The sequence below is a fragment of the Mytilus trossulus genome, chromosome 2 (genome assembly GCF_036588685.1).
Source record: "Mytilus trossulus isolate FHL-02 chromosome 2, PNRI_Mtr1.1.1.hap1, whole genome shotgun sequence".
NCBI classification, from domain to species: domain Eukaryota; kingdom Metazoa; phylum Mollusca; class Bivalvia; order Mytilida; family Mytilidae; genus Mytilus; species Mytilus trossulus.
The window spans coordinates 78,710,045-78,724,977 of NC_086374.1; the positions used below are offsets into that span (position 1 = coordinate 78,710,045).

At 30.3% G+C, this 14,933-nt stretch overlaps 1 protein-coding gene across 1 annotated transcript in view; it reads left to right on the top strand.

The window, feature by feature from the left end:
• LOC134708061 (FMRFamide-related peptides type HF-4-like) overlaps positions 1–14,933 on the top strand; it is a 56,121-nt gene that overhangs the window by 29,245 nt on the left and 11,943 nt on the right. Inside the window, exon 2 of the mRNA XM_063568350.1 lies at positions 8,099–8,186. Within this exon, the coding sequence (XP_063424420.1) occupies positions 8,102–8,186 (85 nt within the window). The 5' untranslated portion in view covers positions 8,099–8,101. The remainder of the gene's footprint in view (positions 1–8,098; positions 8,187–14,933) is intronic.

Below are 14,933 nucleotides of genomic sequence, written 5' to 3' on the forward strand. Positions count from 1 at the left end.
CGATTTTGTGCTTTATGAAGTATTACTGAATGGATTTAAAAGAGGATTAGTAAGCAAAGCATAATAAATAGTTCATAAATCGATATCTTCGACTAAGTGTTAAACACAAATTTGCATACAAGTAATGAACGGTATTAAAACTTTGATTTTTATGTTGAATTTATTGGAAGGACTGTGTAAGGCGACTAATTACTAATTAAATATTGATCGTAGTTTTAGTGGGAGTCAGTTTATCAATAATGCTTTTTAACACGAAGATACACATTATTTAGTTAGATTAAAGACCCTTTTGTAAATTGCGATGAAATTACCGACTGAGGGGTACAATGTAAACATTTGTTATATCTTTTGTTGATTGAAATTGGAGAAATATTAGGACAAAAACCGTCTAAATATTGAATTTTACGCACTTAATCAATTTAAAATAATTAAAATGGTGTTGTATTCAAACAATAAAGTTTTTACGTACATTTACAACTGCTTACGAAAAATATTTGCTGTATAATTAGCGAGTTTGTCAAACATATTTAACTTGCTAAACAGATTAGTTTTACCGAAATTAGTATTGTCAGAAGTAAAAGTAAAAATTATAGTAATTGACTTCTCGTATTGTTTAATTTGCAACACTAGTCGCAAAATAACAAATTAATGATGTTAAAATATTTGTAGTAGACACAGGATATAAAATATTTTAGGTCTAAGAAGATAAATCCAATCTCTGTGATGTCTCAGTTAAAACGCACAAAAATATTCAAATTAGGCCTACGTTTTACAAACAAAGTCCTACCACCAATATCACTCAAAAGTTATAAAAAAATCAGTATACAATTACGACCATTTTATCTTGTTCTTACGTCTATGAAAACTCTGACAAATATGTTCATGTGTTTAAATAAGTTTACAATCGAGTGTTAGTGTTGAATTTAACCTGTCTGTTTTCTCCAGTGGAATGTAATAGAACGTTAACTACCCAAGAAAATCAGACACCAACTTTAATGGACCATGTTGATACCCAAATTGAATATAAAAAGAACATAACCAAACCGTACACAAACTGGACATTGGTTATATTATTTTGAAAAATTTACCTTTGATCCATATTACGAAATTTACAATACACAACCGTATGGATATCACATAGTGTGTGTTGTTGCTTAATTCCACTGGAAATGATACATTTTGAAACTCCCATAATAGACAGTTGGACATCATAGAGGACTTATTAAATAAAGAATGAAATTTTCTAAAAATAACTGTTCGAATTTGTGGGGATAAAATTATAAAACAAGATTCGAATTTTTTAACATGAAAATAAAAAAAAACTTAAATTTAATTCACTTTATTTCAGATGTCCACATGCATCAAATTAACTAAAAATAATTGTTTCTTTAGAAAATTTAACATTGGACATACGCAATTAATACATTATATCGCTGCGTAAAATAATGGTTAATGAGTGGTGCATGGTTGTTGTATCTATTGTGGTTATATAAATGTGAAGACTGTCTATCAACAAGCATTGCCTTGAAAGGCAGCACTCTACCAAAGACTGTTTTGGAAGGAGAACATCCTGTGTATTTTTCAAATTAAGGAGATTTTAGTTAAACAAGAATCCTCGTTAGTATATGCAACAAAATTTCTCGCCTGTGTATGCAACTGAATACGAACTGAAAGCTATGGCTAAATGATTCAATGATCCAAGTTAAGTTTTTTCGTTGTGATGAGGTATATATATATTTAATATCCGTTTCAATTGATTTATGATAGAACTCAAAATCGTTCAAAAAATTTTCTGTCGTTTTTTTTAATTTCCGGTTTAAACAGAACGCAGAAATCTACTTCCTTTTCCGGTCTCGTGGTCGTGAGAATTTGAGTAGTCTTGTAAAATACATGAACTCAAGGAACACAATACCAATATTTCATTTTTAATAATTCTTTGTCTTTGATATGAATTAACGTTACCTGGTGGATATGCGTTTCTTTGTTGACAGAACATGACGGCATAACTTAAATAAAGTTACAAGTAAATCCCTAACAACAGAACCAAAATCGGAAACCTTACGGTATATCAAATTACAAATATGTAAGTTACAAAACAAAAAATTCATACAGACTTCGTCCCCATTCACAGGTAATGCCTGCCTCATATCAAAACTAATTATAAAGTCAAATGTTGCAAGAAACAAATAAAATACGAGACACCTGAAGTACGAGAGAACGACCATATTATTGAAAGATGAAAAACCTGAAAAATAACTCAGTGATTCCGTTGCACTGTTACAGCTCGTTCTTTTCAGAGTAGCTAGATTATATTTAACCGAACTTTTAATCTTGCTGTCTACAACCTTCAATTAGAAAGAGCATATAACTTGACTTTTTTATACATAAGTTTTTTTTAATTTTTCATCTTTAGTCCTGAAAAAGAATCTGTCTTGCGATATCGGCATTAAAGTTGTTTGTTGACACCTTGAGCGTCAGGATCTGATCACTTTTTTTGGAATTTATTGGCATTTCGGATTTATTTTAATTTCCGACCAAGACTTCTTTTCTTTTGCATTTAAGGTATTGAAGAGCTTGATATCTTTTGCATGACAAATGTAAATAATAGCAATGTATTTTGATGACATTGATTTACTTAAAGATGCGAAAAGAACAAGGAGGATGTATGAAAGACAAAAATCCGATGAAATACTGATGACATAACCAATTTGTAAAATAACAATGATTTTACCAAACACTACACAAATGTAGATTTACGTGATTTACTTCCAAAGGGTTGATATAAGTACTGATGTGTCCAAGAATAGCATATGTCTTATTATCAATTAGTCGTGATCAATTGCGTAAATTGTTTTAATTTACACCTATATTTACAAACTAACTTTTTTACTACACAGGTATTTGTTACACCATGACGTTCCAAAATTGGTGCTTAAATTTTTCAATTAGAGGTTTTATCTACACCATTATATGCTGTAAAACTAGTCAAGAGATGCGCTTTACATTTACTATTTTCAATTTTCTAAAAATATAACGGCTAGACAAATAAATTGTTCGAAATGATAATCATGACTTTATTTTCAGACTAGTTTGTTAGAATTAAGTAATTCAATTGATATGACAATGAAAATATATGTAGTCTATTTTCATGACACAAGATAAAAAAAATACAATCAAGAAAAAAGGTCATACCATACTGAGTGCGTTAGCAGACCATATCATATAATGAAAGGTGCAATATATAATACAGTCATTTAAAATGATGTATTGAATGAGATAAAAAAAAAAAAGGATACTGAATTGCCGTACCGTCACATCATTTTTTTGTTCACAGGCTGAACATGCAGAAGATGTTTCATTGATCTTTAATTTGTCTGCTTTTATTCAGAAACAGAAATTGTCTGCCTTTATTTAATAATTATCTGCATGCATCCAATTTATAATTTGTTGCGAATATTCTGATATAACTCACATTATGTATGCAAGTGTGAATACATATCTTGTCCTAAAATCTTGGAGGTCTTTTTTGTACCTATTTCGGTTTTGATGGACGTAAATGTCTGCGTTATTTACTTCTCAAATATTTTTGTTTCGAACGTTTCTGACAAATGTTTTTGGAATCGTTATTTTGACTATCGATTTAGGTTGCAAAAACATATATTCCAAGTTTGTAAATACCATATACTTATTTTTTTGGACTACAATCTGTTTTACGTAAAAATAAATATGTAAAGAACTATCCAGTAGATCATCATTGATCTCTAGAATTTCATCAAATCTATAAAATAAGAAACCATCAGTGACTGTATGTATTTTTCATTGACCACCTACGAGTACAAATAAGATAGTTGTATTTTCAAATGCATGTGTGTTTACGAGATTCCATGAAGAATATACAGTCAAACAAAAGGCAATAATGATTAATTATTTAAGCAGTTTAAGGGATTGCCTTATTTGCCATCTGATCATGTCGAGACGGTCATGCTCTCTATGTGAAAAGACCTGACATCAACATTAATATGGGTTTTGAATGGCTATTCTATGATCATGTGCACTTATAAGGTATCTTCAGGAAATAGTTATCAAATATGTAATCTTCTATCAAATTGCATTATGAAAATCTGTTCTCCCTGATAAAAGTCATTTACAGATTTCGCACTCATATTAAGTCGTTTACATCGGAAGACTTAAGTGATTCTGCAAAAGCATTTATAAAATTACGAAATATAATGGAAAGATTCAAGGAGTAGCATTACTAACCATTTATATACTTCTATGATGTGATCTATATATGTTTGCCCGCCTCCTTCAATTTGAAACGCATGCCAAAATATTCAGGACACATGTTTTTAGATAAGTCTAAACTTTATGACCAACAAATACTTCAAACCATTGCTACTAACATTTCAAGTTTAGTACTACAAACTTCCATAAAGTGTATTTCTATTATATCAATTCATGTACTTTTATGTTATACGAAGAAACATATATTTATACGATTTTATTACTACCACTGGGTCGATGCCTCTGCTGGTGGACTAATAGTCCCCGAGGGTATCACCAGCCCAGTAGCCAGTACTTCGGTACTGGCATGAAAATACGGATTTTTTGTGTTATTAAAATTTGCTGTTACAAAATATTAGAAATTATTATAAATTAAGGAATGTATCTCCCTCATGCAAAGCTCTGATTCCTTTCACGAATTTGGCTATACTTTTTGGACCTTTTGGATTATAGCTCTTCATCTTTTATATATGCTTTGGATTTCAAATATTTTGGACACGAGCATCACTGAAGAGACATGTATTGTCGAGATGCGCATCTGGTGCAACAAAATTGATACCGTTGATTTTATTGTATACATTGGATCCGGGTTTCAAATACACGTAAGTTAAATAGGAAGGTCATAATACGGATAGCCTGACAAGGGACCATGTATAGAGAGTGCCACGAAATACACATTCTTGATAGCATCGCTTTCAGTTTTCTAGCTATTTATATAGTTACAACAGTACGCAAAATTTGGTCCCTTTTTGCGATCTAGTCCATCCCTTTTTCTAAATTCCTCCTCATTTTACAATATTCAATCCATATTCATGAAATACTTATATATTTCATTCTTGTTTGACAAATGAAAATGATAATGCTATATTTTATTTTCATGTCCGTCTACTTGTCCCTATATATTTTTTTCTAATAAAGCCATATGACGCTTTAAAACTATGGAGGGACAGCGGACGCCAATTTTAGATGTCTTCCATATAACCACTTTAGCAATAAATTGGACCTTACTCATATTGACATTTTTTTTCTTTGACGCCTGATCATCATTAAAATCGATATACATTTTAGATTAAGACACATGTTTGTTGCACAAGTGATGTTTTGTTGCTGTTTATTTTGCATTTACCCATGGTTTGTTTGATGCTTTTAATTATACGACTATAGATTTTTTTAAACTAGATACAAAATACTTTTAAAATATATCCAATATCAAAACAACATAATATGAAAGATTATTTTTTTTAAATTTCAAGAATTTTAATTGCCTCAGTCCTGATGACATTATAATTTCATATATACTATTTGACTTTAACATTTTAATCACCAGTTATTCATCTTATATGATTCACAAAGAACAAATCTACGGTTATTCCAATTTCATTTTTTGTTTTGTATATATATATTTGATGTCGTAGTATAGTTCATCTATAACAGGTTTTGTTGCCTTTCCATTTTAAAGAAAAAGGAAATCATTTTAAAACATGCAAAGAAAAAATAAATCTTAAAAAAATTTATCCATAACTTAAAGAGGCTGCTATGACCTATTCTCTTAGCATTAGCTTAGATGTGTTTTTGAAGAGTTTCATTACAGATTGAGTAATTTTAGAGAAATAAAGAACAACATAGTCCATTAAGGGAAGTAGGAGATGACAGTGCTTTCTAGAGATATGACTAATGTTTGAGATATTGATATTGAATTTCAAATTAAGCTGTGGTTTCGGAAATGAAAAGTATCCATCGTTCACCTCTCTTCGACAAGAATCATTAATTTGGGGAGTAAATTTCCTGGAGAATTTACACAATGAGTAATTTATTACATACTAGATCAGATTTAGCTTCTTTAGACGTCATCAATATCACGAGTTTTATAAAAGTAAATCAAAAGCTGAAACTTTATCAGGATAAAACTTTGTTAATGGACATATATTGGTTGAGATTAATCTATAACGACATTAAACGTTAATTAAATATAAAAATTACAACTGTCCTCTTTTGATTATTTATCAAATTTATTTCATGTCTAAAGCTGCATTAAGTAGCAAATGATAACTGTCCTCTTTTTATTATTCATCAAATGTATTCCATGTTAAAATCTAGTGAAATGAAAAGTGACAACTGTCCTATTTTTACTGTTTATCAAATGTATTCCATGTCCAAACCTGCATTCAAGTGCACAGATTTGTTCTTTTGTTACTTAGATGGGTAAGGTGTGTTCTTTTCTGAAAAGTATTACAAAAATACCAAACTTCAAGTTAAATTAAAAGTGAGGGAGTCCATAAAATATCAACCAACGGAATGCCAGAAAACAACTGACATATTCCAGATTTGGTGCATGCAGCTAGCTGAACCTTCATTAGGGAATTTCCGTTTTTAATTTTCCTCGGAGTTCAGTATTTTTGTAGTTTTACTTTTTTCCACGTGTACGGCGATTTTTTATAATTCTAATTTATCGACAAACTTGAGATGGCAATTCAAGCAGGCATAATAGTTTAATGTTACCATAATTAGGATTTAGCAACAAAGAATTGTATAATTATACATCACAGACATTCAACACTACTGACTAAAAAATGAAAACAATAATAGAAAAAGATCCGAAGAATTTTCATCAAAAATATTCATGCAGTTGATAGTACATATTGTATACAATGTAAAATAAAACAGCTAAAATGTAAATAGGTAAAACAAAATGGAAACATCAGTGTATAAATCCTGTGCGTTAGAATTAAACGCTAGGACATACCCTCAACAATACCACCCACAGTCAAAGCCCCGACAGCGGGGTGGATGAATAACAAGTCACTTCGAAAGTCATAAACCAAAAGAAACATTAAAGCACAAAGACAAATAAAGAAAGACCTATAAAGGAGATAAAGATATGCATCCAGTAAAACACTTCGAACGCATAGACATGTTTTTGAAACAATCTTCTCAAAGGTTGTTTATTAGAAAATTTTGAAAACATCAAATTAGGTTACGTCAGAAAAATATCAACTTTCAAAGAAAATGAGAAAGAAGGAGGTTTCTTGATTTCTTCAACTGTTTTGTGCCGATTAAAAAACAAGGAGGTTTTTTGTTCTGCAGCTGAAAAAAAGGATACAATTATAAGTTTTCAAGAAATTTAACGCGTAAAGAAAACGAAATTCCCATTCCCCTTGGTGTGAAGAAAAGTGACATGACATGAAAACGACATTGCACGATATATCAATATGTTACTAACTTTGGTAAGTAAAGACAACAGGAAGGGTGCTAGCTGCAGTATTGAACATATAATCATTTGACAAACATGTATAATAATGCTTGAAATTTGATACATATTTTACGAGCAGTCTATTTTGAAATCCGACATCTTCATCATGTGAATTCCAGTTATGACATATAATTCATTCCACGTAGAATGTTATTTAGTTCAACTTTGCCGAAGTTTTACTTTTAGATTTAAAATATATGTAAGAAATCTTTTTTACATCATTAAATTGCAAATTTAAGAAATCAATATTGTGTTTTTGTGATATTTGTACAAAAATGAAAGGAAGTAACCATCTTAGTTTTTCTAGGGGTACAATACCAAACTTACTTATTTAGTTTTTTTAAACAAAACATTCAATTCTTAGACTTACCATATTAAAAAAACAAATCAGCATTCAATACTATGATAAAATATGCAATATTTCGGATAGTATGGTGCATTATTTGAATTATTTATACAATCAGTCCTTTACAGTTAGTTACAGAGTTTTTTCATTGTCTTTTGTGTGTACACTGTAAATGAATAATTTTGTACTTTTATGATATTATGTTTTTCTCTTTTCAGACAATGGACACAAAAACAATATTAATTTATGGATTTGCAGTTTTTTTTGCAATTATAAAAATTGCTTTAACGGCAGAAAGTAAAGTCGGTAAGTGATTTTTAGCATAACCATAACTGTTCATTTCTTTGTATGTTTTCTTGTTTTGATTATTGTTCCCGGACTTATCATGAGTAATTGTATATATCGCCTGCCAATCGATGCTTCACATGAGGTCTGTCATTTGTTTTTTGTTTTTCTTTGAGTTGTGATTTGCATTTTTTTGTGTAAAGTTCACACGGTACTTTTGCATAATTTCTTAAATTATTGGTTCGATGTGAACGATATACTGTCTATGATATCCGGTATATTCAATAAGGCAAGTAATATTTTGCAATCTATACACTCTTACTGACAGTTTGCACTTGAAGCTACCATACCACACTCTGTGTTATAACTCAGTTGACATAACGTTCGTAAACCTTCAAAATGTTCCATCAATGTTTTCATATTGAATATTTTAGGTTAATACATTGAATAATGGCATTTGCAACCTTATCGTCATACAGTGACGTTTCAATTCAAAAGAAAAAAATATATAAGAGAAAATTATATGTAAAAGAGAGGCGATAGATATCTAAGGGACATTCAGGCTCATTAGTTGAAAAAAAAACCTGACAAAGCCATGGCTAAAAAATAAAAAGACAAACCGACATATAACAGTACACAAAACACAACACAAAAAACTAAAGACTAAGTAACACGAACCCGCACAAAAACTGGGATGACATTAGGTTCTACAGAAAGATAAGCAGATCCTTCTCCTAATGTAGAATGTGAAACTATTAAATAAAATATCCAGTTGACTGAAACATAGAAATTGAACAATAATGTTTAAGCCTGCTACATTATATATGTGTCTGTCCCAAGTCAACAGCCTGTAATTCTGTGCTTATAAATCGTTGATGTATATAACATTTGTTTTTAGTTTGCACTTTTGTACATAACTCAGGTCGTTAATTTTTCTCTGTTAAATTGTTTGCTATTATACATCTCTGAGTATGTTATAATCTGCAATACTGTATGTGTTTTGCAATTTGCTGATGGCCGGTATAATGACGTATAGTTGCTTTAGTATACCTCATTTGATCTATCACTGGCTGTTGCCTGATTGGTTATCATAACTGCATCTCCGTATTTCATATTCTCACGATTCATATGACCAACGAAAGTAGCTTTAATCTGTTTAAAAAAAGATTATGCAGGCATTATACGCTTTTACAATTCACAAACACTAGATTGCATAGTCCAGTTGAGTTTACATTTCATTACTTCATATTTATTACTAAATCCGAAATCAATCATCAGGGTTCGCACAATACGAAAATTTATATATACTGTAAAAATAAATTAAAAAGACCAGCGTAATTTTAAAGATCTCAAGCAATTTGTTTTTGAAGATTTACGAATAATACCAAAAATGAATATTTACAAGCCACGTATTCACAGAGTTTAATACGCAGCTTAGCAAATATCATTGTTAAAAAAATGGTTAATCTGGAATTAAATGGCGATGATACACAAATACGTTGATATGTTGATTCCTTACATATACTTTCCAATAATCTATTCAAATCTTATTGAAAACTGAGTTAAGACTCTTTTTTTAATTTTTAAGTCTCCATAAATAGCCAAAAATCATACTTTATTCATAGATTATTATCTTTCAACAGTTAAATGTGGAAAATGATCTAAACCAGATAGAATAAGACGGAAATGTATCATAGTTACACCATCTGATTTTTTAATATGAAAATGAGATGATGTGGTATGGTTGACAAATAAGACTTATATCCATCAGAGATCAAAATATTAGGAAGTAAACTACAGGTCAAAATTTGGTCCTCAACCTTTAGTAAAATTCATATCGTAAAGTAAGCAATAAAAGACCTTAGCATAACAAAATGTAAATAATCCGGTCGTGAATTTTTATGAAGTGGAGCACTTAATAGCATGCAGTCGTTCCACAGTATTAGGGTTGATGACGTAGCTTGTTGGTCTCCTACTTAATTTATTCACTCTTTTTCTATACTCTGAATTTATAGCGTGACGTATTGTAAAGACATTATTCCGTCTATTTTGAAGACTGTATATAGTTATCAAAAGTACCAGGATAATAATTTTATACGCCAGACGCGCGTTTCGTCTAAATTAGACTCATCAGTGACGCTCAGATCAAAATAAAATAGTTAAAAAGCCAAACAAATACAAAGTTGAAGAGCATGTTGACCTTAAGATCAAATTTTTTTTGTACGTTCTTGGAGTGCCGTTTCGTTGACTTAACCCACAACTCCTTTTATTCATTTGCGTATTATTAAACCGTTACAAGTCTTCAGTCAGAAATATTTCTGTCTGTTAAATATGTTGAGGTCAGTTAGTCTTTAACAATTTCTTACCCAAGCCAGTGGTCTTGTCTAAATTTTCAGTACCGCAAACAAACATTCGTTTTTTCTCATTCCCTTAATTTGTTACAAATATTGAAGAGAATATTATAAGTCTATTCAAAAGTGAAATACTATTCCCCAAGTCTTAGGAGAAATAAAAAGTGGATAAGATTTGATACCTTTTAAATTGTCAAGTTTAGACCTTTAGGACCTGTTACAACTCAAAGACGTACACTTCTTTGGTCTTTTTATGAAGGAATAATGAGTAATCTCTCCTGAACTCGGTTTCACTCACAGGTTCAAAATCTGAAAGATTTTTTAAAGCCTTCAGACATCGGTGTCACAAAAGACTACAAAGATAACTAAAGATTGGGAATATAGAACACCGCAAACAAAATGGGAGTAATCGCAGGTGTATCTGAAAGGTAAGCAGATCCAGTTTCAGTACGGGCACCCGTCGTGTTGCTCAGGGTCAATCGAATTCCGTGACAATTTTCAGTCGGTGGTGATACAATCGAGGACAAGTACTAATACACGTTAATCGATAATCTTATGATTTAATGTTATTCGGCGTTTATAATCTTTATTATACACACGTCTGTTTCAATATATATAATTTGTACTGATGAGCATCATTTGCTCAATGTAATAAAGAATTGAATATATCAAACTTTACATGTATTGGTTAGATTTTGCTTCAAATGACATCGTTTAAATGTCCAAATAAAAATGTGAAAGATGAGGATAAATTTTAAAAACTTACGAGAAAATATTTGGTAAAGTTAGTGGCTTTTTTATATTGGAGAAAATTACAATCAGTTTTATTTACTTTGCTGCACCTATCTTCCTATTTGAGATCAAAACGTAGTACAAACTAGAGTTAACATCAGGAATTTTAGAGGGAATTCGAAGATTTCTCTGACAACTAAAGTCTTTGTTTGAATTAAATGAAATCTATGACAAAAGTTAAAATCAGCAATGTTTCGAACCATATAAAAACAGCATTATCTGAATAATTTTTAGGGTCATAATGAGAAGTTTATAATATGGAAAATCAACATTGCAAACGCTTTCGTATCAACATTTACCATTGGAGTTTAATGAAGTATGTCCAAATAGTTGTAAAAAGCGCATCTGGTGCAGATTATTCGAACCGTTAATGTTATTACACCAATACTATATTGAATGAGTTCGAAACGCAGAGCCTATTTATTATTGTTTTGGTTGGGGACTTATGTCAATTGAATGTGTAAACTATGAAAAATAAGTAAGCACCCGCACGGCTATAGTTCTCATCGACGTTAATTAAGTTTAAAATTCGTAGTTGGTCACTTATTTCGGAGAATTATGCCCCTTTAATGAGAGTAATATCATGTAACCTGTAAATACTTTATCTCAGCAAGGGTTATACTCCTCAAAATTTTCTCCTCCTTGTACTTTTTTTCAATCGCGAAAATGGAAGCTATTGTAGGGATGACACGCTCTCAATTTAGCTCATGATTTTTTTGTCTACCTGTTATATCCTTCTTACATACATGTACTTTGATTTTAATAGACAAGCGTATCAACTAGTTATAAAGTACCATGAAGTTTACTTGTATTCCTTTTCTCAATTTCAATCTATAGTCTGATTGGTTGTAAGGGTAAATTTTCGAAAATTCAAATAAATAATTTAATATTATATCGGAGGGCAGCCAAAAATTTACAGAGGTTGAAGTCGATTTAACCTTGATAATATAGACAAAAAATGACGCTTCTTTTTAAAGATATTATATTTTTAAGATTCTCGTAAAGAGGCTGATGTCAAGTGCTTTTTTGTTATTTTGTATCAAAATTTGTCACTCAAACACACCAAATGTGTTACTATAACTCAATAGAAAGTTGTTTTGCTAGTAACATATATTTTATTTTTTAGTTATGTTAATTTTTTAATAATATTGTAAATATAACCTAAATATGTATGAAAAAAAGAATGGAAGCGAGATTGTGTATGAAATATTGTTGCTTTATATGTTTACGAGACAAAACAGTCACACAAACACGCCTGTACATATAACAGCGTACACGTCTTTCTCTATGATATAAGATTGTTTTCTGTTTTCCCGCAAAACTGTTATCGAGGCGGAGATGATATTTAATGCTACAATTTTTTCTTTTTTTTCTTTCAGTTGAATTTTTTTGTCGCAATTTTACCTTATGCACAAAAAAGATACACAATTATTTGTGCAAACCATAATCGAATGGTTAACTAAAACATTTGTTTTAACAATCTTAAATAACTCACCTGCTTTAAATTTTAAAAGCCCATAGATACAATGTAAATAATTCAAAAATACCAACTTGGCCATTTTTTTCTTCTCTAATAAATTGTTCCATTTCTTTTATTCAATTTCAAACAAGATATCAGCCTGATCCGGTGGAATACTTGTTGATAAGAAAATAGTATGGTTCCCAACTTTTTACTGTCCTTTCTTACAGCTTGCCAATAAATTCATCATAGATGACAAGATTAAATCCAAGTGATAAATTAAATGAAAAAATTAAAATATCATAAACCTTTATTAAGAAACCCTCAATATATAATTAATGAAATAAAAATTTTAAATATATTTATTACGTTGAGGAATATTCCTGAACATAAAAGACATTGCCAAACTAGATTCTTCATCTGAAAGGGTTAAATCTCGAAGTACAACTGCAAAGTGACATCTTTACAATTGCATAACCCCTAGACTTCAATTAATCATTTATAACAACGATGCAAAGAATGCTGATCCTATCTTCATGATAAGTACATATTTTTCCCGCAGTCAAGTGTTATCAATTGTATGTCATGTGCTATAAACACATATTAGATTAATTGAAAATTGGTGAACGAACAAACCAACAAAGGAGTAACCCTTAACTGTGGTTTTAGCTACTCGTAAATCATATTTAACCTCGTAGAATGTTCCCATGATCAACAATCACCATAACATGTGTGTACCTGTATCTAGAATTACAAAAATAACAGTAAAACAACAATTGTTCGCAACCTATAACAAAAATGATCCTTTTGTTCAATAAACAATTGGCATGTTTTCAATGACATTATCTATAATATAACAAGAGTAAAAAAAAGATCTACAATGAAACTGTGAGAAAGTTCTTGAGACTACTGGAATAACACGAAACGAAAAACTTTTTCTGTAAAAATGATATTAAGATAGATCATATTTAAAAATAAATTCATTTTAATTCAAGCCAATTGAAAAAATCAGGAAGCAGAACACACCGTTCTTAATTACAACAATTCCGACAAAAGGGAACTTGTTATCGAACTGTGACAGTCGGGTATACCTTTTTATGTTCAGGCGTTTTTTATTTTGTCTAAAAAACTGAAAATAGGTGTTACATAATCTAGCTTCAAATTCAATTATTTTTATCTAGTGTTGCTATAATAACATTAAAAATTCACAGGACCAAAACTGAAGTTGTTATCAATTGAATTACCTTTCTAATGAGTCATAACAACATGTAAGCCGTGTTTAACCAACATAACTCAAGTTCGTATTTCCTACTTGGAATAGTATTTAATTTTCGTTCACTTTTCTTGTCGATCTTTTTTATGCATATCTTTTTTTTTTCAATGGCATTTTCGTGTGCTTGTTATCTTGTTTTTTTCCATTCAAACTGTATCATTTAATTCCACGAAATATTTATTTAGATTTTTTAGTGTTTTATGAACTGTTCGAAAATTCCTCCTGACAACCAGTCAGGTAATAGTTACAAATTTTCAACAAAAGGCATTAATAACAATACAACAAGGATGCTTAATAGCCAGTATATACATTTACAACTAAACATACAACTGTCATGAAAGGGTTGTAATGATGATATGTGGATAAATTTAGCGGTTTTCAAGAGCTTAATTGACAGCACGTCATAACTACTATGACTTCCATTTTTACGATCAAACAAAAAAGGTGGTGGGATAATTTTGACAAAGTAGAATCCTGACTCTATTCACTCTTATAATAGAAGTAATTAAGTAATTAATTACTGATAAGTTTTTTTTCAAAGAAGCAAGACAGTTCAGCCTCACATATATTCAGACTGACGATGTCTCTCTATAAAAAAATCATGTTTCTGATGTTTATAATTTTGAAGAAAATTAATTTGGTCAGTAACGTCGTTTAGGCTAATATTTAGTCTAAGTTAAACAAAAGAAATGGAACTCTTTGTTAGAGAAGGCAAAAATGGACAAGTTAATATATTTGAATGGTTTACGTCAATGTGTTTGTATTGTCTTTCATTTTTGATGGTGTGTTTTGTATATGCAACGTTTTGTATTTCTTTGGTTTTTATAACGTGACTTCGTACTTTAAAAGATCCCGTCAGTATGAAAGTGTTCTATTTTAAGTCAATATGATAT